General features: G+C 40.7%; 1 protein-coding gene and 1 non-coding gene across 2 annotated transcripts in view; one reads left to right on the top strand and one right to left on the bottom strand.

Annotated features, from left to right (window-relative positions):
* The first annotated feature begins 1,145 nt into the window (after positions 1–1,145).
* The window catches only part of LOC110580381 (SSX family member 2 interacting protein), a 41,800-nt gene continuing 15,073 nt past the window's right edge, over positions 1,146–27,872 (top strand). Inside the window, exons 1-6 of the mRNA XM_021690064.2 lie at positions 1,146–1,282; positions 20,308–20,439; positions 21,545–21,714; positions 22,181–22,393; positions 24,693–24,803; positions 26,385–26,520. Coding sequence (XP_021545739.1) covers positions 20,397–20,439; positions 21,545–21,714; positions 22,181–22,393; positions 24,693–24,803; positions 26,385–26,520 — 673 coding nt within the window. The 5' untranslated portion in view covers positions 1,146–1,282; positions 20,308–20,396. The remainder of the gene's footprint in view (positions 1,283–20,307; positions 20,440–21,544; positions 21,715–22,180; positions 22,394–24,692; positions 24,804–26,384; positions 26,521–27,872) is intronic.
* On the bottom strand, positions 19,589–19,694 carry LOC123324657. Its single transcript, XR_006539934.1, has one exon. It is a non-coding gene; the product is annotated as a U6 spliceosomal RNA (small nuclear RNA).

Here is a 27,872-nt window from a genome sequence, read left to right as displayed (position 1 = left end):
GCTTAGGCCAAAAGCAAAGAGGAGGATTTCATTGGACTCGGAAGTTGTCACCATGGCGTGCTCATTTTCTATCTCGATCTTTCATCCAGGATTGGGGGTCTGTGCGTGTAAACTGGGGGCGGGGGAGGTGGGAGCCGTAGTCCGTCCCTTGTTCTTCAGTGTTAATATTTCTTGTTTTTGTCACATCCTATTTAGGTTTCAAAGTGTCTCAGGAGCCTCCTTAAAATACCAAACCTGTTTCTACCCTGAGTAAATTCATGCACTTCACTAAAAACAAACAAAATCCATCAAAGCACATCTTTGTGTTTATAACTCAACTCCTAAGCCTGCGACTTCACCATCTGAGCCCTTCCCTTTCTCGGGCCCCTCTTCCTCCCTGGAGAATTTTAGGCTGACATGGAATAGGAGAGGAGCGGATCTGACCCCGGCTACGGGTGCAGCACAGGCGTCCATTCTCTCTGCACATATTTTACTGAGTGGGTGTGGGGCATTTCTGCATAAACTTGTAGTTCACGAGTGTCATTGGTTAGTAATTCTGTCTTCTGTCCAGGTCCGTTTCTTTGCCCTAATTTTACATCTAACTTTCCCCGGGTTGGGTTGTGTGCATCCACAATTCCCAACGCTTGGACCTCCCTTCCCCTGGGCCTGACCTAATTCTGGGTGCCGGCTGTTGTTTGGTTTATTTCTCCACTTTTGCCAGCGCACGTGGGTCTTCTGGGAGCTTCACTTTTGCTTCTAGGGTGGGTGTTGGGGTTCACTGGAGCTCGGAACACGCGCCTTAAAGCAACCACGACCCGCTTCCCCCACGGAGCCCGGGGGCCCCAGCGCAAGGAGGGGGCGGGGAGTAGGCCCCGGCCGGGTGAATCACAGGGCGTAACAGGTGCCGCAGCCGCAGCTGCGCCCGCATCCCGCTCCGGCTCTAGGGATGAGGTTTTCTTTTTCTCTAGGTTTTTTTGGAGGGGGGGAGGAGACTCTGGGGGCCAATGCAGGCCGCGGTTGTTCATCGCCTAGCAACTGGCGGAGCCAATGGGAGAAGACTGGGCCTGCGGCGCTGGCGGCGCGGGGGCGGGGTGGGAACCTTGCGAACCTGCCGAGGCAGGAGGTGGCCGCGAGGGGCGGAGCGGAGCCGGGCCGGGGGCGGGGAAGGCGGGAGCCCGAAGCCGAGGCGGGGCCGCGGGCGCGGGGCGCTGCGTGCCGCCGCGCCTGTGCGGGCCCTCGGGGCTGCGCGAGCCGGTCTAGGACAGCGAGCGGTGCCTCTCCGCCGCTCTCGGGGGCCGTGACGGTGAGAGCCCCCACCCCTCCGCGACGGGGATTGTGACGCGCTCGCCCGCAGAGGGGCGGGGGCGCCGGCGGGGCCTGGGGCGGGCGCCGGCGGGGAGCCGGAGGGCGAGTGCGGAGGTGAGCGCCGGCACCTGGCTCGGCGCCCCGCTTCTCGGCGAGAGGCTCGGCGCGGCCGTTGGGGCCGTTGGGGCCGTTGGAGGAGGCGGTCGAGCCTTGACCCCGGCGGTGCCTGGAGGAGGAGGTGGGAGGTAGGTGCCCCCTCGGGTCCGCTCCCGCCGGCGGTCGCGGCGCTGCGCCCACGAGAGGGCTCCGGACCGCGGAGCCCAAAACCTCCGGGATGGAGAGAGGGTGGCGCCTGGCGTGGGATGACGAGCGACGCGGGGACGAGGGGGAGGAAGGGATGGCCAGTTTGGGGCTGCGGTGTGTCGCTAGCGGAGGCTGCGGGGTTTGCGGGCTTCGGGATTTGTTGGGGCGAGCCGCAAGAGGCAGTCCTTAGAATGAGTTACTGAGTGGCCCGTGGCCGCTGCAGGTGAAGAGATCTAGTTAAAAGTCAAGGGGAAGAGCTTACATCCTCTAAAAGGCAGGCAAGTGTGAAAATATTTTGGTGTAGAATTTTACAGTCAAGAATGTAAACCGAATTGTGAGCTCCCTGCCTGCTTTTGAGCCAATGCTCATCGCCCTGTTTTGCAAGTCACTTGGGCCCAGGAAATGGAATCCGCTAAATAATTTGTGCTTAGCACTTGTAATGTGGGGATCTTTAGGTTGTTACCTCACTTCAAGGTCCATAGTTGTGATTGCCAAAATGTCATTTTGCAAGGCCGATGATGTAGTTCTTGTTGAATCGGAGAGAATTGAGCTTTCCCTTTGGGGGTGGGGAGCATCATGGGGAGAGGATTAGACGAGGCACTCCTCCAAGAGTGGATCAGAAGTGTAAGAAGCTACCTGCAGTTTAAGATTGTTGGGCTTCCCTAACGACACAAATTAGAGTCTGTCTCTCGAGTTAGTTGTGAATGATGGATGCCTTGGAACATTGCGTTGCTCAGGAGGGATTGGTCTCCTCTTTAGGTAGAAGAAAATTCTGGTAGCCTTGATCCTGAACTGAAAGGTAGGTGTGACTTGACACATTTAAGAGACTGAATAAAATTTGAAAAGGATGAGCGATCTGGAGAGAGACCAAAAAATGCCTTTAGAGTTAAACTTTAAGTCAAGCTATCTTGAAATTTAGAAGAAGTTAGAGGTAGATTTAGGGACTTGGATTCAGTCAGCAAAAGTAATCCATCAAAACTCCTCTCCTAGAACTATCATAACACAGAGGCCTAGGAAGCTTAGGTTATTCATTCACACTAAACAAGTAAAAGCTAATGACCAATTTGACCCTCTGTTGTGCTTGCTGTCAGTGAAAGTTCCTCAAACAAAATGGTTCTTTGAAAAGAGGATTAGCAGCTAATGGTTAAAATGAAGGCTGTTTTGGTGACTTGCGGGGGGGCCTTTTCTTCCCTTTTCCCATCTGTGCAATGAAGATAAAAAAGCCCCAGGATTAAGTAACATGGGTGAAGCAGCTCGAAGATAACTGCAGAGACTGTTGTTGTAGGATGAAATGTGAAGATCTCCTCATAACACATTGTGCCTTGTGACAAGACTTGTTAAAGCACATTCCCTTCCAGACATGCTGAGGCGCTATATGAGAAACTACAGCGTTCACTGTTCAGATGGTTTGTCGAAAGCCTGAAGGCCAGCACAAAGATTATATTCTTGGGTTCCCCAAAAACCTGACCTAGCTGCTCTTTGACAAAGATGGATATGACACGGCTTTTATTAAGGTAGACATTTGAGTGTCTTCTGTGTAGTACGCACCTACAGATTAAAAGGTGAGAGATACTGCCCCCAAATTGTGTGATTTTAATTCATTTCCCATCCTTAAATTGGAGGCATTCCAAAGCTTTTCAAGTGATTTTTCGGGGGTATTTTTTACAGTAGTTGCAAATATGTCTTACTGGTTTGACCATTTGCTCAGGACACAAAGGGTTTTGATCCTCCGATGGCCTTTTTTGTGTCTTTGGTGATGGTGATTATGATTAGCTGGTAATGAAGGTACATGTTAATCTTGAATTCGCAAGTTAATGAGATGAGATAGAATAGAGAAGTGCACCATTCTTTATTGCTAATGGAGAACAACCTGAAATCTTTACTTTTGGTAGTGGGTCAGTCGTATGCCTAGTACCAGCAGATGTGCTGAATTATGCTTTAATAAACACTAACAGAGCTGCTCCTTGCCAGACCTGAAGAGAAAAAAGATGAGTGTTGCCTTGAGGAGTTTGTTTTTAGGAAATTAACAGTGTAGTAAGGGAGAGAGCAAAAATAGAAAATGAAAATTGCAAATGTGAGAAGGCTTTAGAAAGGAGAATTTCAGCTGTGTCTTGACAGAAGAGAAGGAGTTCACCTGGTAAGTGCATGGTGTCTGGTTCTGCCCAGTATACGATTGAGGAAGTCCTGGTGGATTGGTTGTTGGAGCCAGGTGGGGTGTGTGAGTGATAAGGTTAGAGAACAGGGCTGTGACATTTGACCACCCTAAGTGCTAGGGAACCTTTAAATGGTATTATCCAGGGGGAATTATATTTGATTTTTAGAAGGGTATTTCCACCAAATCAGTAATTTGAATAATCTGAAAATGTTCTGAGCATGGATGGTCTAAGTAGCTTCTGAGAGACATCAGCCCTACTCAGCAATTAAATATTTGAAAAATATTTTATTGAAGCCCCCAGAAACTTGAGGAAAACAGAAATGATTACTCATACAACCAACCTTTATTGAGCATGTTTTACTTTTAGGATTGGGGGAATAGGGATACAAAGATAAGTAAGATACAGCTCCATTTTCAAGCAACTTGCCATGCGGTAAGAGAAATAACAAAATTATAATGCAGTACAGAATCTAAGTGTCCTAAGGGCCATTAAAAAAAAAGTCAGGTTCCAGCAGTGTAGGATTCTGAGATGAGAAAAGCCACAAACTATCTTTCCCAAGTTAAAAAGAAGTTCTTAAGTAGAAATTAAACTACAGGTAGCCAGTAATATTCACAGTTCTCAGGTTAACTCTTGCTTCCCACATTGCCCTCCCTCCCTCTAACTCTGCTGAGTCAAATTTTGGTTTTGACTGTCTTACTATTAGCTAAGCAATCTTGGGCACCTTACTATTGGACATTATCTTCTCTGTGCCTTAGTCTCATTTGTAAGTTAGGAATAATAATACCTACTTCATAGGGTTGTGATTAAATAAGAAAATATGTTAATATCCTGAATGGTGCCTGGAAAAATAACTTACATTTATCGGGTATTTAATATTATTTCTATTTGATATAAAAATGCTATAATTGAATAGGAAATAAGGACAGGATTTTTTTTTTTTTTGAGGTGCTAGTGGATACGTGAGCATCTAATAAACTAAGCCTTTCTACATTTAAACAGGTCCATTTTCACATTCTGTGAAACTAAGCTTCGTGAGCACATGATTTATTGTCTCCTTTTCTTACTTGCTGATCACTTTTCTAAAATCTGATTTTCATTTTTACTGTTCAGCTTTGTCATAAAGTCACTAATGGCCACATCCACCATATTTTTCTGTTCCCATCTCGCTCTTTCATGGCATTTGCTGCTGTTCATCACCCCCCCCAATAGTTTCTTTTCCCTGGGCCCCCCCACCCCGGTTTTTATCTCTTATATCTAGGTCCCCCTCACTCACCTGCTGCATGTTGATGTTCTTTGGGGTTCTTTCTGCTGCCTCTTTTTTCTGTATAGATTCAACTACCACATATGCTGATCACTCCTAATTCTGCCCTGATGTCTTTTGATCTCCAAGCCCTAGAGTTTATCCCTATTTGAATGTCTTATGAGGGCTTCTCTAAACGCAGCAAGTTCTGCACTGAGCTCATTATCACCACATACTTAACCAAACCCTATTTTATTCACCTTACTCCCCTGTTCTCTTTATCTAAGTGACTCTGTTCTCTGTCTAGTACCAAAGACTGATTTTTACGTGAGAGAATAAATGCCTCCCTTTTGTATACTAGTCATCGTGTTTGTCAATCCAACTTCTGAAGTATTTATCTGTCCTTCACAATTCTCATTGTCATGGCTAAGTCCATCACCCAGGCCCTGACCATTAATTGCCTAGTTAGGTATAATATTTTTGTGCCAGGGCTGCTGAAAATGGAACCTTAATGTTTTGGAAACATCAAGTTGGGAGGAGATTGCTAGAAGAGTATTGCTCTAAAGAAATCATAGCACTATATATGAATTTAAAATCATGTATAGAGTTTAACGAGTGGCCAGTAGCTACTTACAATCCAAGATGGGTACCAGCCATTGCATATGCTTTTTATCTGAAAGTTAGTCCAGGTTATAAAGATCCCAGTCATGAGTGTGTCAGTCCTTTGCCAGTAGATTATTTGCTTGTCTATACTTTCCTATCTAAAAGTTGGCACCTTTAACATTATTCTTTTATTCTGTATCCAAGTTTTAGAAGTTTCCTTGCACATAAGATCTAGAATATAAACTCCAGAAGACATCCTAGAAATCATCAATAAATACAACCCATCATCAGCTGTGTTACTTTATAATGAAGAGTTGGGCCCACAGAATTTATATCATTTACTTGGGATACTTGTTGAGAGTCAAGAGAAGGCCAGGATCTGTGAGACTTTGGAATCATAAATAGCTAGTTTTTATTCTTACCTTCCATATTATTAAATAGCTGCGCTTTTATTCCTGCCCCCCAGGTTTGTAACTGGGCAAGTTACTTAGTCTCTCTGAGTCTCAGATTCTTCCATCAATAAAATAGTGTTCTGTCTCCTCCTTTCTGGGGCCATTGTAAGGATGACATAGCTGATGACCCACATCACCTGAGAGTTGTTCTCTTCCACCAGTTTCTTGTAATTAACTAGTACAGGAGTTCCAATTCTTCACTCCTTATCCATGGATCCTGTGTAGGTCTGAATGGCTTCATAGAGCCTCTGAAACTATAGCCAAAACTACTTGTTTTTTGCACTTTTAGGGGAGGAGAGTCACTGGGGTTGGATTCTGTGACCCAAAACAGTTTAACCCCTACCTTGGCAGTTGTCAGGCTGAGGACCCAGGGCTCTTAGTGTCTCATAGCCAAGACTGGGTAGAATTTAGAAGTATTTGACATATTTGAGGAACAGTGTGTGTATGTGTGTATATATTGTGTATATATATATATATATATATATATATATATATATATATATAATTTATTTTTTGTTTTTTAAAAGATTTTGAGACAGCATGCACACACAACGGGGGGTTAAGAGCAGTGGGAGAGGGAGAAGCAGACTCCCCGCCAAGCAGGGAGCCCAATGTGGGGCTCAGACCCAGAACCCTGAGATCATGACCTGAGCCAAAGGCAGCTGCTTACTTGACTGAGCCACCCAGGCGCCCCTTATTTTTTATTTTATTTTTTTAATGTAGGCTCCACATGGAGCCCAACGCGGGACTTGAACTCATGACCCTGAGATCAAGACCTGAAATGAGATCAAGAGTCGGACGCTTACCTGACTGAGCCACCCAGGCAGCCCTATATTTAAAAAAAAAATAAAGGACTTCAGGTACAAAGAGTTAGTTATATTGCTTGCCTTAGAACACATTCTCATAACTGATGTATTTATTTAGTTTTAATACTAAATACTACCTAACATAAGCTGGGACCTTAACAGTAATCTCTGTGTGACCATATGGATGCGACCAATCCTTTGCTCTATTTGTCTCACCTGAGGCAACTGTTTACTGACTTTTTTTTTTTAAGATTTTATGTATTTGAGAGAGAGAGAGAGTTGGGAGAGGAGCAGAAGGAGAGGGACAAGCAGACTCCATGCTGAGTGCAGAGCCCGATGCGAGGCTCGATAGCCTGACGCTGAAATCAAAACCTGAGCTGAAATCAAGAGTCAGTCACTCAACTGACTGAGCCACCCAGGCACCCCTTGTTTACCGAATCTATATCCATTATTCCCTTGGTATCTTTTAAAACATAGTTTTATTGCGTCTATGAGTTTTCCAAACACATACACAATTAACACCTATGTTACATGCCCTGTCTTCTGAGGCGCTTTTCACTTATTATAATCCTGAAATTCATCCACTTAGTATTTGCTGACATTCCTCTAGATTGTGTGCCACTGCAGTTTTCTGATTGCTGCACGGTATTCCGTTTTGCATGTATGCCACAGGTTATTCATTCTCCTGTTGATGGGTGTTTGGGTTGCTTCCAGGGTTATGCTCTTGTGTTCCTTGGCTCCTGTCAAGAGTGCCACCGTTTATGTTCATGCCTCTTGGCGCATAGATGCAAGAGTTCCTCTTAGATTTATACCTAGACATGGACCTGCTAGGTTGTAGAGTGGGTGAATAGGATATATGAATCTCACCTGCCAAATTTGTTTTTCAAAGGTTCTCCCACCCTCCAAGGTTTAGTAAGCCTTAGCCAGACATTCTCTAGGACTGTTATTTTCAACCCTCATTTAGTACTCTGGAACACTTACATTATTCCTGAAATCCATTCTTTAGCACCCTTAAGTAAGAATTCCTTTTGGTATTCCATATTCTAAACTGCATAAATAGAATATTAACTTCTACTGAAGCACATTCTATAGAGTATAGCCATGATCTCAAATTTGATGCATCAGAACCTCATGGAGGTTCTGTTAAAACACTGATTTGTGGGTCCCACTCCCAGAGTTTCTGAATCTTTAGACCTGGAGTGGGACTTGAGAATTTGCATTTTTTTAAAGATTTTATTTGAGAGAGACAGATTTTATTTGAGATCATGACCTGAGCTGAAGTCGGAAGCTTAACTGACTGAACCACCCAGGTGCCTGGAGAATTTGCATTTTTAACAATTTCCTAGGTACTATTGATGCCACTGGTCCTGGGACCACAATTTGAGAACTATAACCGATGATTGAATTTGGGCTGAATCATTGAAAAAGCTACTACAGATACATGATTACACTATTACAAATTCATGAGTTATGGTGGGGTTTTTGTTGTTCTTGTTGTTCTTTCCATGGTCTTTAATACATTCAGGAATAAAATACCAACGACTGGTAACTTTTTTTACTTGGACTTCTTAGCTGACTTTCAACCTTAAAAAGTAAGGTAGATGTTAAAACAGTGTTTCTTTTTTGTTCTTAATCCTCTTATAAGAATATGATGCTTTCCTACATGTACACTGGAAGAATTTGAAATTGGTGTACTATCTATAAATTGTCATGCTCTTGATTCATATACTTAGGACCCCTTGCTGCTTCTCTGAGCTGGCACCAATCAAGATTGAATTGAAAGCCCTTCTAAGATGCAGCATGGCTTAAGTGTGGATTCTTGTCTATCAAAGTAGTATACCTCACACTAATATGTCATTGAACCTAGTTGACATTTATTCAGCGAACATTTGACTGGATGCCACCATGGGTCATTTATGATACCTCATGGCAAAGCAGAGTACAAAGAATACGATGCCAGGCCTGCTGACCAGGGGCTCCGTTTAGGTGGTGGAAGAGAAGTTTCATTACAGCGAGATCCACTTGGAAGCACAAACAGAAGGGAATGGCAGTTCGGGGAAAGCCTGGCAATTTGACATCTGTATTCGCTAGATTTTTCAAAAATAATCTTTTTGAATTGCTATAACATTTAATGTTTGTCTGCTCTTACATAGTTCACATCCCAGTCACTCAGTTGAAATTACTTTCTGATTGTAATTTCATCTCAAGGTGACTTGGTAGAAAAGTGAGTACCTGTGTGTGTGTTCAGTTTGAAAAGCAGCTCACATACTGTGTATTCCCTCCTCTCCTACGGTAAAGACTGCAGGGTGTAATCGGTTAAATGTGTTGGACTACTTGGGTTTGAATCTTGGCTTTGTCACATTCTAGCTGTGTGACCTCGGGCAAGAAAGCTCTCTGGGTCTCAGTTTTGTCATCTGTAATGGGGGCGGGTAACTCTTTGGGCCTTTGTGAGATTAAACGAGTTAATACACGTAAAATGCTTTAAATTTTTCCTCATAAATGGTTTATGCTTAATAAATCATTATTGTTAGAATTTGGTAGAATTTCATTTGCTAAACAAATGGTTGTGAAGACCATGTGTGCACATTGTTATAAAAATGTAAAGAAGACATTTTGATACGAATAGCTCTACTCAATTCCATATTAAGTCCCATGAGAAATGTAAAAAACAGATAGTAGACTAAAAATTCTTTAAAGATCATCTAGTTCAACCTCCTTATTTTATAGATGTGGAAACTCAAAACCAGAGAAATGGTGCGGAGCTCAGGGTTGCTCAGTAAATCATAGAAGTGGCCCTGAGAACCTTTGCCCCTGACACCTGGTCTTGTGCTCTTTCACTATCCTCCTGTGGACCTTCCCTGAAGTGACAGTACCCTCAAAAACAAAGCAAAACAACAACTAACAATTCTTTTGGGGAGCCACGACCAAAACAGATGAAAACATTAGCAATAGAAAGTCAGTGTACAATGAAATATCAGATGGTGTGGCATAACTCTAAATACATACCTGTGTAACTTCATCAGCTGCTCTCCTGAAGGAGAGAAATACACCTTACTAGTTGCTTGAGTTATAGAAGGCCGATAGAATAAGAACATTCTTTTTTGGAAAGAATCTTAATAGTTAAAAATCAAAGTCAGTCTCTCCCCTCTTTTCTCCTACCAAGTTTACATTATAATTAAGCCAGAGGGACAGTCCCCCTTTGCCAGATCTGCCAGTACTCTTTCTGTCTTTCCTCTTCACAGCAGTGGGGTTTGGGGGGGGGGGGGGGGGAGGGGTGGTGAGTCTTCCCTGATGGGCTGGATCCCCACAGATATGCTCCGACAAAGCAGGGCATCAGTGTAAAGACTGCATCACCTTTGCTTACTTGTATGCGTGAATATGTGGGAATGGTGCTAGAAGTGTAATTCATTGGTGGAAAGAATTTATCATTTGTCTTAAGTTGGTATTTCCACTAAAGGGTAGGGGTGCTACTATCTGGGATTGAGGTGGGAGTGTTTCCACACACATTATCTCATTCATTCTGCATGAATCCACTGGCTCTAAGAATTTTACAAAATAATCCATGCTCCTAAAACACTCCAGCTATATCAAAATGTACTACTGAAGAAGTGAATATAGGTAAGGTCCACCCCTCCCTATGAGAAATGTAAAAAACAGATAATAGACATCTGTGGATCTCATTCCACAGGATTGTCATGGTGGTAACAGTTTGTAACTTTTCTAGACCTTTCTCCTAAATTCAGGTAGTTTTTAGATAGTTCGATTTTAAAGAAAAATGGTGATCATACTATTCTTATTATCCATAACTTGTTTTTTTTCCTTGCTATACATGCAGATCTGCCTTAATAATCCCAAAGTAGCCCATGTTTTGGCTCTACTATCAGTATTGGCTTTTAACTGTTTGTTGATGGACATTTAGATTGTTTCCAGTTCCTTGCCATTACAATTTGCTTGCTCATTCGTGTGACAGAATATGTAGTAAGAGATGCCTAGAAGTATAATTGATTAGCGGAAAGATTTATGGATTGCAAATTTTTGTAGACTGCTAGATTGCCATCTAAAACTACAAACTACTGACCTCTGCTAAAGTTCTGTTGCCCTTACATAATTGGTTATCTGAGTAGCTTTGGGACATTCGTATAATTTCTAACCAGAGAGCCGGTTAGAAATTTGCCCAACAGAGCTGCTTGCTTTTGTGCATTAAAATACTGCGGATTGATTGATTAATCTGGAAATAAATATTTTGTATTTTATGTTACTTATGCCATTCTGCCATTAATTTTGGTGTTTGAGAGTGATGCTGTTCATGCCCATTGCTGCTGCTTATCACTGTAATTGCCTTTTAAAAACATGGATTTTTTTTTTTTCTCACTGTAAGAAAAGTACATTCACTTAACAGAAAATTTGGGAGATACAAAAAGTAAGGATTACCCGTAATTATCTGTGTGTGTGGGTGAATACATAAAGAGATAAAGTCCCTTTTTTCCTCACAGGTTGGGGTTTTTTTTCTAGTTTTTTCTGTTCTTATACAAACTTCTGTGTTTATAGAGCAGAATTTATACCTATATTTATATACTCCTATGGTTTGGGCTTTTTTTGAAGACCAAATAAGGTCGTGTTAGATATTGTTCTGCAAGTTTTTTAGTTAACAAAATATCATGAAATCTTTCCAAGTTACTAAAATAATAGCAGCTAACATTTATTGATAACTTGCCATGTACCCAAGACCCTGTGTTAAACCCTGCACATGCATAAACCTACTTAATAAGGTTATTAAATAAATTTTAAAACTCAGTGTGTTACTTAGTCATATGATAATCCTTTGAGACTAAAGACTGTTTTTACTCTCCTTTTGCAAATGAGGAAAATGAAGTCCAGAGATTTCTGTTCAGGGCCACTTCATTTGTGGGTGGTGGAACTGGGGTTTGAAACCAGGTGGTCTGACTCTGGGTCCTGTGCTTTTAACCATTAGAGCATCCTGTTTCTCATACTGCGGCAACGGTGGCTTCCAGGGTGTGTGTCAGAAGTTGAAAATACAGCTCCCAAAGCTACTAAGAGGGTGGCTTTCTAATGGCAGGTTGTGGCCTGGAGCTTCATGGGATTGTATCCTCAACCCAAAGGGATGCACATGCAGTGTTTTACCGTCATCTCTGTCTTCACGCGATCTCGTGTGGTCCTGGCCCAGCTGGAGGTACCGGTTAGTGAGCGGTGGCCGCTAAGGATCCCTGGGAGGAGGACTGGTTCCCCAGCCTCTCATCTGTGGCGGCAGCAGCGTGTGTTGGTTAAGAGGATGGGCTCTCGAGTCTGGGGAGGGGGCGGTAGCCTTTCTGTGCCTCGATGTCCTCATCTGTAAAAAGGAGATAACGTAGGATTGTTGTGAGGATCGGCTTCATAATATACGTAAAGTGTTGAGAGCAGCATCTGGCACATGTTTGTTACATCATTTCCCTCTCTGCCAGGTGTGCGGTGCTTAGTTTTCCCCTGTGACCTCATTACGTTCCCACAACCACCCTCCAAAGAAGACGGTGTCACCCCATTTCCCGGGAGAGCCGGTCACGACGGGACCCCGGCCTGTGTGGCTGAGGCCTGTGCGCCTTGCGCGGAGCGCGCTGTACTCCCGCGTGTCAGTCCCCGGAGCCGCAGACTCAGCCAGAGGGGCAGGTGGTGGAGGCAGTGCCGCTTTTCGCGTTTCAGCCATTTGGATATTTATTCAAATTTAAGTTATGAGGAGTTTGTTTCTGTGGGAAAGTACACTATTAAATTCTGCCACTCAGATGAATTCATTTAGATTTTAAATTTGTAAAAGGTAGATTTTCTAAGAAGTTCAATTAGTGTGTTTCTACATTGATGTGCACACCTGAATGGTTTTGTGTGGGGCAGCAGAAGTATTTATAATGGAATTAAAATCTGTAGTCTCCTTTGGAACAATAATACAGATGGTGGTATTAAATTTTTAAATAATCATGTATTTGCTTTTTTTTTTTTAAAGATTTTATTTATTTATTTGAGAGAGAGAGAATGAGAGAGAGCACATGAGAAGGGGAAGGGTCAGAGGGAGAAGCAGACTCCCCGCCGAGCAGGGAGCCCGATGCGGGACTCGATCCAGGGACTCCAGGATCATGACCTGAGCCGAAGGCAGCCGCTTAACCAACTGAGCCACCCAGGCGCCCAATCATGTATTTGCTTTTTGAGAGTAATAACATCTATTTAAAATATGCGGATAACAATTTTTAATTTTTATGACTGCATTTGTAAGCTAGGAATAATATTTAAAGATTGAGTTTTAGTAATTTTATTTTCTTAGCCTGACAATTTGGTAAGTCTAACTTTGTGAGATTTTAGCCAAGACTTTAGTCGTTAGCTGTTTGTGACAAATCCTGTGCAATATTTAGAAACCTAGATGGCATAATGTTACTGCTTCCCTGTATAATGAAGAGCTATTATTTTCTGACACTTGATTGAAGTTTTAGAATGCTGATTAGGTAGGCAGTTGTGCCTTCTCAAGTTTGAATTTCAAGTGAACTTGAAAAGAATACTTAAAATATTGTACTGTGTGAAGGAAATCTTGTAATCAAGATACTACTTATGTTTCTGCTGAACTCTCATTCAGTTGGTAGATATGTTAGAGATTTAGGAGATGAAGAGAGTAATACTTTTCTCCAGAGGACTCACATCTTTGGCCTCTTTTCCATTGCTGTTTTCCTTTATCCAGCTTTGCTTGCTGGAGTGAACGTGTGGATTTGTCATCAGTTATTGAGTCTCGTTCTGTTCAGATTAGTGGAGGGAAGACAGGAGTGTGAAACTTGCAGTGTGTGAGAGTCTAGCTAGGAACGATGAAACAAATCCGTAAACAGAGAACCGAGAGAGCCTGTGTGGAGGGGCTGATGGTGGTTCTTGTTCTGGGCTTGGGGAAGCGTAAAGTTTTGAGTTAGGTGAAAGGGGAAAGCACAGCCTGGAGGCGGGTGGGCCGTGTGCAGGAGGCAGTTCATTTTATAAATATTTACTGAGCATCTGCTTTGTTTCAGGCACTGATACAACAAAGATCCCTACCCTGTAGGAAAGCTCGTAACTTCCTGTAGAAGTTCATAAACGAGTGGGGGAGGCATCTCCCTCTAGTAATACGGAGTGATTAATTGTACCGCTGGGTGATATTGTCATAAAGCTGATTGTTGCACTTGTAGTGTATGGTGTCACTTTAGTTACGTTTCAGCTAGAGACAGGTAAATTACGGAAGGGACTCAGAAATGTGTATATATATATATATATATATTTTAAAAACTTGTATTAGTTATCTATTGCTGCATAACAAATTACTCCAAAACTTCGCAGCTTAAAACACCAAGCATTTATTTTCCAATTTCTGTCAGTCAGGCATCTGGGTGCGGCTTGTGTGGGTGCCTGTGGCTCAGGATCTCTCACTAGGGTGGTGATCAAGGTGTTGGCCAAGGTGGTAGTCATCAAGGTTTGACTGGGGGAGAGTACTTCTAAACTCACTCCTGTGGCGCTGGGCAGCCTCCAGGGCCTCACTGGCTGTTGGCTGGAGACATCAGTTAACCTTGCCACACCAGCCTCTCGTGACAGGGATCAGAGAGACAGTGAGTGATAAGGGATCCCAAACGGAAGTCACGCCTCTTAATCACCTGAATTTGGAAGAGAAATCCCTTTTACCTCTTGCTGTAGTCTACTTTTAGAAGCTAGCCGCTAAATGCAGCCCACAGCCAAGGAGTAGAGGCGCCCACAGGTGTTGTACGCCAGGTAACAGGGATAATTGGGAGCCATCTTAGAGGTTGCCTTCCCCCCAGATTTTACAAGTGATCATTGTATATTGAGACCTTAAGACCCCTTGAGTTTTTTGGATAAAAGGAAGAGCAATAACCAGCCAAGGAACTTTTCTGATGGAAAAAAGAAAAAAAGAAAAACAGGTGTAAGTAACCTGAATCACAAATGTTTTTACTGAACATCTATAAACTTTGAGTTTTGATGTTGTATTAAAATGGTAAGATGAGTTATTTCACCCTCATTAAACTTTCAATAGAACTGATCTCATTTCTGAGAATTGTTTTTAAACCTTTTCAAAGCAAAGCGTTTCTAAGTGAGAAAAAAGCTGTTTGTGGCGTAGCAGAGAAGTTTACAAGTATGCCTCAATATAAGTAGTAGGTAAGTTCCTTTAAGGATTGTATGCTCTGAGTGGAATAATTTCAGGTGAACTATGGGACTCGTTCTCTTAAAGAAACTTGATGGAAATCTTTTTTATTCTCCTTTTAACTCTATAGAGGTTTGTGTGAACAGTGTAGAAAGGTTACATGGTGATGGAGTGAAAAAAGCATTTTTGAAGACAGATTTGTGTCCAGGCTTCACCGCCAATTAGAAATGTGGCCTCAGGCAATCCTGTTAGCTCCCCTAAGCCCAAGTTTTCTGTCTATAATATAGGTAAATATATATGAAAGAAAGTGCTTTGACATGAAGAATGATAGACTTATGAAACTTTATTAAAATCTTCATTTCAGAAAGGGTACAATTATATTAAGGTCAAATGTCTCACTAGTTCCCCATTTTCTGTCAGGATTCTAACCTAGAACATGCTGTTAGATAATTCTTAAGGTCTGCGTAATCATTTTACCCAGGAAAGACCACACAGTACCCTTGCTTATTTACACCTGAGATATGGCAACATATTAGGGAAGCCAAAGTAGTTCCTCAGAAGTAGTAAGGTGACATTTTTACTGAAATTATTGCAGTGTTACTGCAATTAGTAAGATTTTCTGTTATGGAGACTGACTTACTGGAATGTACATTGAGAAATACTTGGAATCAAGGAAGTGTATTAGGTGCCTATATACATGTTATCCACCAGGAAGGAATAAAACCATGTCTCTCTGACTTAAAGATTAGGAGGAAGAATTCTTATGGGTTACTTTATAGATGTTTTTTCTTTAAGTTATTTCAGGGTTAATCCTCAACAATCTTTGACAGGGTGGCTAAATTGTTTAATCTTCAGGTTTTGCTCATAAAATTCACTCATGAATTTGTCCTCTCTTGGAATCTGGACAGCTTCCCTAACCAATGGCATAGAGAGAGAAATGGGGGTTACAGATTACTTGAACCAAAACATGATTTACTGTCAGCTTCTTCCCTTTCTTCTTCTGTAATGAAACTGTAATAACAATGCTAGTTATAACCAAGTTTGTTCTTGTATGACTTGTCATGGATGCTCATGGTCTACTATCTAATGCTTTGCTCTGACTTGATTAATCTATATATAATATGGAACTTCATTGTGTGCTCCAGCACTCAGCTTTAACCGACTGAGCCACCCAGGCGCCCCTCCAGCACTGAGCTGTAATGGAGTCCTTCTTGGCTGCTTTTGAAGCTTTCAAGTTGAAATGTACTTGTGACGGTATTAGGTTTATGCGAAGCAGAGATTCTTCTGTTACCGTTTTTCTTTTGAAATTAATACTGATATCTTTATAAATAATATCTTTATAAAATAGTTTGTAACCTTCACCAATGAAATTTGACTGTGGTTGAGCTAGAATAGGATAACTTGCTTAAATTAGTCTCTTGGTTTCGGTTTGTATATTGATTAAGAGTCTGATTGGGTAACTCTTATCACAAACCTCCTAGTGTATAATTTGGTGCATCATTGAACAGAAGAGAATACATAGAAACTGTGAGATTGTGTGAAATCATACTCTGTTGGTAACTTCTTTGTTTCGTAGTGCTTCAAAGTGGAGTTTTGGTTTTCATTGTGAACATTTAACTAGACCTAAATATCAATTGGTTGTTTTTTGTTATTCTAAATAACAGGGCAGGGAACAATTCACTGTCTGAACCCGTAGATGCTGGAGAGCTAAATTCATAGAGGAAGAATAACTGACTGAAATTACAACTTTAAAGAATGGATGTATAGTAGACATTTTGGTGTTTGATCTTTCTGTATGAGGAGAAAGGCACTTAAGGCAGTGTTGTGTCTTATTTTAAAAAAACAGGAACAAGAAGGGCTTGCTTGGAAAAGTGCCTTTTTCTTCTGATCCTGTCCCTCCCCTCAACCTAACAATTACAAAGAATTAATCCCACTGCCTAGTGTGTTTTTATGAGGATATCTGTCTCCCAATTTTCTAAGGTGTTCAACTTTTATTAAGAGCAACAGTGCCTTTTGTTACAGGTTTTGGAATCCTGTCATTTATTCCAAACAGATCTGTATCCAGATAATGATGATGATGGCGATGATGAAGACAACTAATATTAATTCCGTGTGCCCCATATGCCAGGCCATGTGTGCTGAATACTTCTTTATGTGCATCATCTCACTTAATCCTCTGGGGAAACTGTGAAGTAAGAGTCATTATTATGGCAGTTTACCAGTGAGGAAACCAGGGCTTGGAAGGGTTAAGTAACTTACCCAAAGCAGAGCTGGGTTAGAGTAGATGGGTTTATTGTCCCTTGGATCTTGTTTTGTTTATGGCTACTATCTCTGGAAGCGAAAAGTAAAATCATTGTCTTGTCTTGGTGCAGACTGAACTTTTATCCTGCTCATCCTGTTGCTGAAGGCACCCATATAAGGACAGGGGAAAGTGCAGAATAGTTCAAGTTGCTCTTAGCAAGGCACCTGAGTAGAAAAATAGCAAAACTCCGCGCCAGACTTGGCAGCCCCCTGTGTGTGTGAGACACTCTAACATGTACTACAACACATAGCATCATTTCCATTAGGATATTGTAGGCTGCTGTATGACCTAGGAATCATCCTTGACTTCTCTTTTGCCCATATTTCATTCCATCTTCAAGTCCTGAAGGTTCTATCTCCAGAACCCATCCCTGATTTATCCACCTGTGTCTACTCCTGCTGTTCTAGCTGTAGTGTAGAACTGGTCTTGCCTAGTTGCAGTGGCCTGGTATCTTCCAGCCTCCCACTGTCGCCCACCTCTAATATACTCACAGAGCGTAGAGTAGCTGAAGGGATCTTTTTCAAAGCCTGAAGAAGATCCTGTTGGCTTTCCTGCCTAAACTCCTTCAATAGCTTTTCGTTGCAACTTAGAGAAAATCCAGCTTCCTACCCTCTCTCCTTGTGTACTGTGCTTCAGAGGTACTGGGATTCTTCATGGTTTTCGTATTTACCAAGTTCGTTTCCATCTTGGGTCTTTGTACCTGCTGTTTCCTCTGCCTGGGCTGCTCTGGTCACTGATCATCTTGTGGTTGACTGTATATCATTTAGGTCTCAGTGTCCCGGTGCAGCCTTCCTTGGTGAATCTGGATACCCTCGCACCAGTACTCTCATGTTACTGTGTTTTGTTTTCTTTATAGTCCTCATCACACTCTGTTATGTTAATTTATTGCTTAGTTATCTATTTCCACCCCCACTAGCATGTGAACTTGAGGGCAGGGCCTCCCTTGTGCCTAGAAGAGTGTGCCTGGCATGTATAGCACAATTAAAAATATATTGAATGAATGAAAATTTTCATCTCACTTCAGTATTACATTATGAATATTTCTCCACAATCTTTTTTTTTAAAGATTATTTATTTGAGAGAGGGAGTGAGTGAGAGAGAGAGCGGGAGCGGGGGTAGGTGGGGGATAAGGGGGGGGGAGGAGAGGGAGAAGCCGACTCCCCCACCGAGCAGGGAGCCTGATGATGCGATGCAGGTGCTGGACCTTTGGGATCATCTCCTGAGCCGAAGGCAGACGCTTAACCAGCTGAGCCACCCAGGTGTCCCTATTTCTCCACAATCTTAAAATATTCATAATAGGAGTTGTGAACTCTGATTCACAGTCCAGATCTGGCCTAAAGACACATTTGATTTGGCGTCTTAAAAAATGTTGTTAGAAGGGTAACTTACACCCAGTCAAGTGCCCGGATCTTAAGTGTACAACTTGGTGGCTTGTGCAGCCTTTTCTCAGATCACGATGCAAAAGGCTCTCTCACATCCTCCTCCCAGTCACGCCCCCTTCCCACAGGATACCTTGCATAATCTTTTTAAGTAGCTTCTCACGTTTACGCATTTCGAGATTTCACATAAAAATCCAGAATTCCAACATCCCTTGAAAGATGGAAAGATGGCAACACACGACCTGCTTTCTCTTTTGGCCGCAGTTTATTGTAGCTGAGAAGCAGGTGTCCAAAGCGGTGGCATGTGTTCTCCAGTTTGCCTCTAGTCATCACTCCGCCTTCTATCCCTGACCTTGAAATCAATTCCCAGTTGTCATAAGTTCATTTGAATTTTTTATGCTGGAGAAATACTCATTTCTTCCATTTTCTCTATAAAAAAGTGGAAACATGATGGGAGGCTGAAAATGTATGTGAAACAGTTACATGAAAGGTTCTTACACTTAGTCCCCTTCATTCATATGTATTTGTTAACCACCTTAATTCCATGTGGTTGTGTTTAAAGGTGTTCTGTTGTATAAATGTGTCATTTAACCAGTCTCCTGTGGAGCATATAAGCTATTTCCAGTTTTTTGATGTTATCAAGAACAATGTGTAGATGAATTTTTATACAAATCATTTTTTTCTTTTCCAAGTTTTTATTTAAATTCCAGTTAACATACAGTGCAATATTAATTTCAGGTGTAGAATTTAGTGATTCATCACAAGTGCTCTCTTTAATACCGATCATCCATTTAACCCATCCCCCCCCACCTTCCTCCAGCAACTCTCAGTTTGTTCTCTACAGTTAAGAGTCTGTTTGATGGTTTGCCTCTCTTTTTCCCCCCTATGTTCATCTGTTTTGGTTCTTAAATTCCATATGCAAAAATAGGGAATGCTTCACAAATTTGCATGTCATCCTTGTGCAGGGCCATGCTAATCTTCTCTGTGTTGTTCCAATTTTAGTCTATGTGTTGCCAAAGCAAGCACAAATCATTATTTTATTACAATAAAATGTTATAAGTGGTATTTCTGGGTCAAAATTTATTTCATTTGTAAGATGTGATACATATTGCCAAATTGCTGGTGGTAGTATGAATTGATGTGATCTTTCTGGAGAGCGGTGTATGGAAGTATGCTTTTTTCTACATCTGTGCCAACATTGGGAAGAGTAATTAAAATTTCTTTTTGCTAATATAGTTAGTAAAAACAAAAAATGAAAATGTTAGCTAAGAAGTTTTTCATCCTCTTATCTGTATGTATAAATACTTTGTACTTTATTTTAGAGGATTTAATATAGAAATCATTATTACTTAGTACAATGCTGTACCTTAGATTTATGTTGTGAGTCAAATCATGTATCATGTACTTTGCAAATGAAGTAATGTGAATGCCTTGGTAGAACTTGTTAACCCTTTACTCCTGATCCTTAAACACATGCGCGTGCACGCACACATGCACAGGGTTATTGTTGAGCTCTACCATGTTCCGTATGGGAGTGTATGGAAATAAATAATGCAAAATCCTTCTTTTTACACATGGATTTTATATTTGCTTTTATATTTTTAGTTAAATGTTACTGTTTTACAATTTGCTTTTTAAGGAGATGCCTACATAGAAGAGTGACAGCAGCTGGACTAAATGTTTAGCCGCTGAACTGGTTCCTCAGGTAGCCCGGCCCTGGTGACTGCTATGGGAGAGTGGATGACTGTTACAGACCCAGATCTGTCTTCAGGTAACGGTCTAAAATAAGGGTAGACTAAAGCAGTAATTGTAAAGGGGAATTTTTAAATGAAACTATAAATAATTACCACAAATATCGAAGATGTGACTAGAGAGAGACATAAATAGTTGTAAAATATCTAATTTTTATTTTCAGAAAGTTTATCTGGGAAAGCTAAGAATTGTGCCATAATTAGTGGGGTCCAGTGCCTTTGATAGATGATGGGTTTGATTGTTATTATTTTGGAGAGGAATGTTTATGCATTTGAAATAAATTTATTGGGTACATCAATACGTTGCTGCGATTTATTCCTTTAATCCATAACCTTTGACTCAGGTGGTTTTTGTCTGTTATTTTTATAAGTCTGAAATACTATAAGTTAAGGTAGTATATTGTAGCTTAACATGCCTACTAAGGGCACTTTATAGTTGTATCTTTTTGAAAAAAAGTACAGTTGACTCGAATAACATGGGTTTGAACTGTGTGGGTCCACTTATACACGGATTTTTTTTGATAAATGTAGTACAGTCCTGTAAATGTATTTTCTCTTATGATTTTCTCCCTAGCTTGCTTTATTGTAAGAATATACTAATGTGATACATATAACATACAGAATATGTGTTTATCAACTGTTTGTTACTGGTAAGGCTTCTGGTCATCAGTAGGCTATTAGTAGTTAAGTTTTGTGGAAGTCAGAAGGGATACACAAGGGGGCGCCTGGGTGGCTCAGTCGGTTAAGGGGCTGCCTTGGGCTCAGGTCATGATCTCAGGGTCCTGGGATCGAGCCCTGCATAGGGCTCCTTGCTCAACGGGGAGCCTGCTTCTCCTCCTTGCTCTGCCCCTCCCCCTGCTTGTGCACGTGCTTTCTCTCTCTGTCAAATAAATCTTAAAAAAAAAAAAGCGATACACAGATTTTCCACTGCATGAGGAGTCGGTGCCCCTAACCCCTGTGTTGTTCAAGGGTCAACTTTAAGTAGTTTTCATGCAAAAAACAGCTTTGTCTTAATTTGAAAATACTTTAAAATATTTATATAATTCAAGATCTTTGGTAATGGAGATAGTTTGCTTTGCATATGTTTTATAAATTGTATGAGTAAAATGCCTTTTATTCTTTCAGAAAGCAAAAATATCTGTCAATATACCTCAGAAACAAAGATGTCTCCATCAAGTTTATACTCACAGCAAGTGCTATGTTCTTCAATACCTTTATCAAAAAATGTGCACAGTTTTTTCAGTGCCTTCTGCACAGAAGAGAATATTGAACAAAGTATTTCATACCTTGATCAGGTAAAAAATTTTTTGTGTGTGAGAAGCAATAGCATAAATCATGTTATATAATAGCACATATCAAAGTTACGAGAAAAATACTTGTCAAGCACACATATGTTGTTATGTATTGGCCTGTTATGTAACATAACTAGATAGGCAAAGAACCGTGGTGATCATTTAGTCTGGATACATGGTAAACGTGTTTGTCAGGAGCAGGTTGGCCTCCACATCACTCTAGGGACTTCTCCACCAGGAGTCTCTCCCTTATTTTACTGATGTACTAAGTGCCTGGCCCCAGGACACAGGCACTTGTAGAGCAGAGGCTAAAAAGAGCCCAGTTCTCTCAGTTCTTTGTCCTTTGGGATATTTACAATTTTCTTAACTCAGGATAGTGTTCATTATTTCTGAGAAAAGATTTCTATCTTTTGTTTCTATACTAAGTCATGTGGTAACCAACTTTGAGGAAAACATTTTCTCCTACCAGGAATTGACTACTTTCGGTTTTCCTTCATTGTATGAAGAATCCAAAGGTAAAGACACAAAGAGAGAATTAAATATAGTTGCTGTTTTAAATTGTATGAATGAGCTACTTGTACTTCAGCGGAAGAATCTTCTAGCTCAGGAAAATGTAGAAACACAGAATCTGAAACTGGGAAGTGATATGGACCATCTACAGAACTGCTATGCAAAACTTAAGGTAGAAATTGCATGTCGACCTGTATTTCAGTAAGCTAACTGTCTCATAAGCTAAGCCAAGTGATAACAGTGTTTTCTCTTTAATATTTTTAGGTTTTTATACATCCTACAATGCCTAAAGGATAGAGGTTATTCCTGAGGGGGTAACTGTGGTGGGCTGGAGGGGGTAGTTAGTGGCCTCCAAGTTATAAAAAGGCTGTGAGTTGTGGATGATACTTTAATCTTAATCAGAGAGACCTATGGAGGGTCTTGTGAGTTAGACTGATTCAGAGTTGTAAGCCCCTGAAGGCCGCAGTTCTGCATTAAAACTTTTTGTATGTGGGTAACCTTGGCTGAATGATATTGGTAATCCAGGCCTGTTTAGCCTTTCCTTCCAAAGTGTGGTTGCTTATTAGGACAGCCCAGAGTATAGAATGTTTTCCAGGAAACCTGGACCTAGGCCAAAATCCGGTATTTTTCTCTGGACAGAAATGTGTGTTCAGTGGCAAAAGTTGCCGATCTGTCCTTGAAGAGCTTCTAGATCTAGTATATGATTCATTCAATTCATTGAGCAAAATTTATTAAGTATTTTTGTGCCAGGTGCACTGGGTTTCACAGAGGACTGAACCCCAGTCCCAGCTCTCAAGATTGTAGTCTAGTGGAAGGAGATACATCGAACCATAATTACTTGCTTCGTTAGTTGTTCTTGGTGTGGGAGGTAAGAGGAGGCTTCACAGAGAGTTAACACTTGATCTCAGATCTGAGGAGTAAATAGAAATTTGCTAATGTTTGGAAAAGACATTCTAGGCAGAGGGTATATAACCCGTTTAAAGCATAGAGGTATGAGAGAGCATTTGACTTCCAGAAAATAGTCAGTCGCTCTGTAGGGGCTGAAATGAATGATGATGATGAAGAGCGATAGAGGTGAGGCTGGGCCCCAGGCGTCCGAGGATGTGAGAGGCATTGTGCAGACACACAAAGGCACCAAGGATTGTAAGCGAGAGGAAGGCATCATGGGCGTCATGTAAACATCAACCTGGCAGTAGGGTGGAGAAACTATGGTGAAGGTACAGATTTGTATTTGGGACGGAGGCGGGGAGCCCAGAAGGCTTGGTGGAAAGGACAGCTGTTAGGAGGCCTTAGCAGCTGCCAAAGCCAGAGAGATTTTGGATTTGAACTAAGGTCGTGCTAGTGGAGATAGAAAAAGTGAAATAGGAAGCAAACTTGGGAGGTAAAATGGGTAGAATTTTATGAAAAATTGAATTTGGGGAATAAGAGAGTCATGAATTTAAGAGACCGACCTGGTCTCGGTCTCAAGTTTACAGGGGTGATGGTATGAGATGAGTGATGGAGGGGGGGTGTATAGATTTGCAGGGCTGATGGGGAGTTCAAGTAAAGTGTTGATCATCACTCAGAGTGAATCTGATTTGACATATATGGGACATAGCAACTGGCCCAGTGCCTTTAAGTTCAGTCATTCCAAATGGTCTGGCATGATAGGAAGTCACAAACACTCCGAAGAAGAGGGTGCCAAAAATTCTGACACCTTTAGAGTTATCCAAGGTATATTCCTAAATTTTCTAAATTCCTAAATCTTCTTGAGGTCCATTGTTACAGGGATTGTCCAAGTTGTTATTTGTGGTCAGTTATGGCGTAATTTGAGTGGTTTTTATATTTTATAAAGATAAGAGGATTTTAAAAATATGCCAATGGCCTCATGCAGAACTTGGCACATTTCCTCAGAAAATGTGTGGAATGTATTCAAAATGAACATCTTATCTCATACTGATTCCAGCAATGCTGCTATTCCTCTCTGGGAAAAAATCTTCAGAGCTCAGCACTTGGAAGGGAGAACGAGGGTCGTGCTGGAGTCCCACCCTTTCTGACCTAAAGGGTTGCTGCTCTGCTTGGTCACACGTCTTCTTTAGACTTAGCTCCGTATCACTTTGGTTCTTTCTCAAAGAGTGTACCATAGAAGTGTTAAAAACTCCTAAAAGGAAATTTAAAAAGTGTCCAGTGGAAGCATCACTGGAATAAGTGAAGAGCCTTTCTAGGGCTCCACTTTGAAACCCATTTGCATAAACATAAAAATGTTGGTATTTTAATAAATTAAAATGTTATATTTAAACTTAAATAAATTTATAAATTTATAGTATTGTCTTATAATAATTGTTTTAAGTAAACATTTTGTGTGCCATTAAATACTGCAGTTTTAGCTAAGAAACCCTAGTATGTGTATGTTGTTTTTACTAATCTTTGAAGAATTCATTTGCTCCGAGTCCTGTGTTAACTTTAATCACAGTTGCATGTGGATGTTCTAGGAACAACTGGAAACCTCCAGGAGAGAAATGATTGGGCTTCAGGAAAGAGACAGACAGTTACAGTGCAAGAACCGGAATTTGCATCAGCTACTGAAAAATGAAAAAGATGAGGTGGGTTATCAGTTATTGAAGATGAAGTTTAAATAAAATTTTTTTTGTTTGTTTGATGTGACCGTACCCCACTTTAAAACAAGAACATTAATTCATCCTTTGTCAAACTGGTATGGTGGACCTCTGTGTACAGCATTGCAGCATATTTAACTGAGATCAGGAGCTCTCCCTGGCACCCCCTGCCCCAGGTGGATTCATGGGGCTTAGTATATTGGTCCATAGCTTGTGACAGCCGGTGTCCTCTACTGTCTGTCCTGGACTCCAGTGCATTGTCACTTTTTCTCAGGCACAAGGGTGCTTTAAATGCAGATCTTTTATTCTCTGCCATACCTATACTTAAATCTGGCATGCCTCTTCTTTCTCTGTATTAAATACTGACATTGTTCATCCTATCAAACAATTAATTACTTGACTAAATGGACACAAGAGTTATTGTTTAGGGGGAAAAAAAGCAATTCACATTTAAAAATCTTATTTCTGATTATTAAAGACATCATAATTTTAATCTCATTTCTGCTACAATGGCTAGTTAGTATTTGGATCTATAGAGTTAATGTGTTTGAAATTACGATTTTTTAATTTCTATAAGGAGAAACCATTATGTTCTTACTGCTCTGCAGTTTGATCCCTGACCATGTGATAACCAATAAAAATATATTTATGTTCAGTGTGTATATGTGTTTTTTGAACTATAATTAAGGACTTTTAGGGGAGCTTATTTCTTTAATGATTTTATAGTGATTTAGACAGATTGTTTTGTCATATTTTGACTATTTAGTAATGTAGTTAGTGGATAGTGAAATATCTTAATTAAACTGCAAGGTTGCTTGTGCATTTCCTTGAGTTACTTCACAGAAAATTTTGACATGATCTGCAGATTACACCTAAGTGATTTGAATATAGTTAATCTTTAGTAAGAATTAAGTTAAACATGGTCATCTCCAGCAGAGATTAGAAATGTTTGTATAGACTAGAACACACTTCCTGTCAAGGGCTGCCTGAGAAGCCACAGTGGATCTAAACCTTGAGCTGTAGGGCCTGACGTATGGTAGGTACTCGGCAAATATTTGAGTTGGATTCTGTCTGCTGTATGGACTTACTCTAATTTGAGAACTGTTTATGATCAGATAAAAGCAAACCTGTGTATGTGCTGTGACGTGCTGTGGCTAATTTGTCACAGATTGATAAGGAATAAAGTGATTCAGTCAGTAGTGTAAGGAAGTCACTACAGGTGGTCAGATTAATTCTTGTTTCAGACGGAGCTTGAATCACTTTAATACTTCTGCACAAGTTTCTGGTTTCTAAGTGATCAGAGTCTACATGTAGCATAAAAGTGGTAGAAAAATAATTTAGGAAGTTGGCTCTAGAAATTTCAGAATTAAAAAATAAAAACTTTGTGATTCACTTAATGATACTTTAAAAAGTGATTTCCAGTGGTTATTGAGAAGGAAGAATAATCCTAAAATAAATTATTTTATGAGGAGGTGAATGCTAGTACTTCTTTTCTTTTTTGAATTTACAAATTTTAACTGGGGTTATCAATCATAAAGGGATTCATTTGATGGAAAATGCTTTTTTCAGGTACAAAAATTACAAAATATCATCGCAAGTCGAGCTACTCAATATAATCATGATATGAAGAGAAAAGAACGTGAATATAATAAATTAAAGGAACGTCTACATCAGCTTGTTATGAACAAGAAGGATAAAAAAATAGGTAAGAAACAACTGGTTAAGATAGAGGAAAATAAACAAATAAGCTAATATGCTAAGAAATAAATGTCAGTAGTTGGAGCAGAATACCTCATGAAGTATTTTTATGCTTTATGCAATTGTTTGTGGATGGTGTGTATCCATATAAACTAGAAATCGAGATAACTCATTAGTGAAAAATAATAATTTCGCTTCCTTTGTTGCATGTAAGAGTTACATTTCTTTTTAATATGACTGTTGTACTTCCACAGAGGAAAAACTAAGCCAGGGGATATTCTGATCTTCCATAGCCAAGAACTGATCATATGAAAAATCACTATGAGTTTCTGAATATCAAAACAAGTGTGATTTTAGAATTGACTTCATAAAATTATTCATCTGACCAAATCATTTACATCAGTTCCTTCTAATAAGTGTGGCTGTGCATTTTTGAAGCAACCAGTCTGAAAGATGGACTGTGAATGTTATGCTTATGTTTGTTCATAAGGTGTACTTTTTTCTTGTGTCATTCTTTTGAAAATCATTTGGCAACTTCATCCAAGTATGTCCATAATTTCAGGGAAATCACATAGATGAAAAAGTAGAAACACACACACACACACGACCAGGGCCACGCAGATATGGTTTTGCTGGCCTGGGAAGATGCGGCACAGGAAATCTATGCACTGATTTATCGAACAGTGGTTTCCAGGTGGACCCTAACTGCCTTGTACGGTAATGCCCTGAGCTGCGGTTTCCAAAGCTGAGCTTGGTCGGACTTGCTGACACAACAACTGCTGAGCCCATGTCGCAGGCTGTCAGCAGGCCGCTCGGTGTTGGCTGCCTCACTGCTCATCTGTACAGCAGAGCTCTTGCAGTTAGTCAGCTATCTTCTTTTAAAAATTCCTGAAAAATGAAAGTGTAATAAGCAATTAAGACAAGGTTGGAAAATCTGTAGGTAATCAAATTTAAATTTCATTGGTTAACCTCGTGTTCATTCATGAATTATATACAGAGCAGGATGAAATGCTGGAAGTATAAAATGTAACACCTTAGAGAAGTTTATTAAAGATGGAACTCTGGTAACAGAGCCCTTATTTTATGGGAGTCTGGTTTGTTTCCTAGTCCATACCTAACTGGAAGTGACAGGCTCATAATGATTTCATCAAGTCTAAAATTACAGTAACTTAGTGTCATCTTACTTCCTTCTAATGCCAACTGCATCCATCCCCCTGGGATAGAAGAGAAATTAATACACAGGGGCCTTGACTCCTTTGATGATGATGACAACACAGGGCTTGGCAGGCTTTTTCTGTAAAGATTCTAATAGTAAATATGTTCAGGTTTGTGGGGTCTGTAGTCTTTGGTCACAACTTT

Source organism: Neomonachus schauinslandi, chromosome 4 (assembly GCF_002201575.2).
Source record: "Neomonachus schauinslandi chromosome 4, ASM220157v2, whole genome shotgun sequence".
Taxonomy (NCBI): domain Eukaryota; kingdom Metazoa; phylum Chordata; class Mammalia; order Carnivora; family Phocidae; genus Neomonachus; species Neomonachus schauinslandi.
This window is presented reverse-complemented; position numbering and strand designations above follow the sequence as displayed.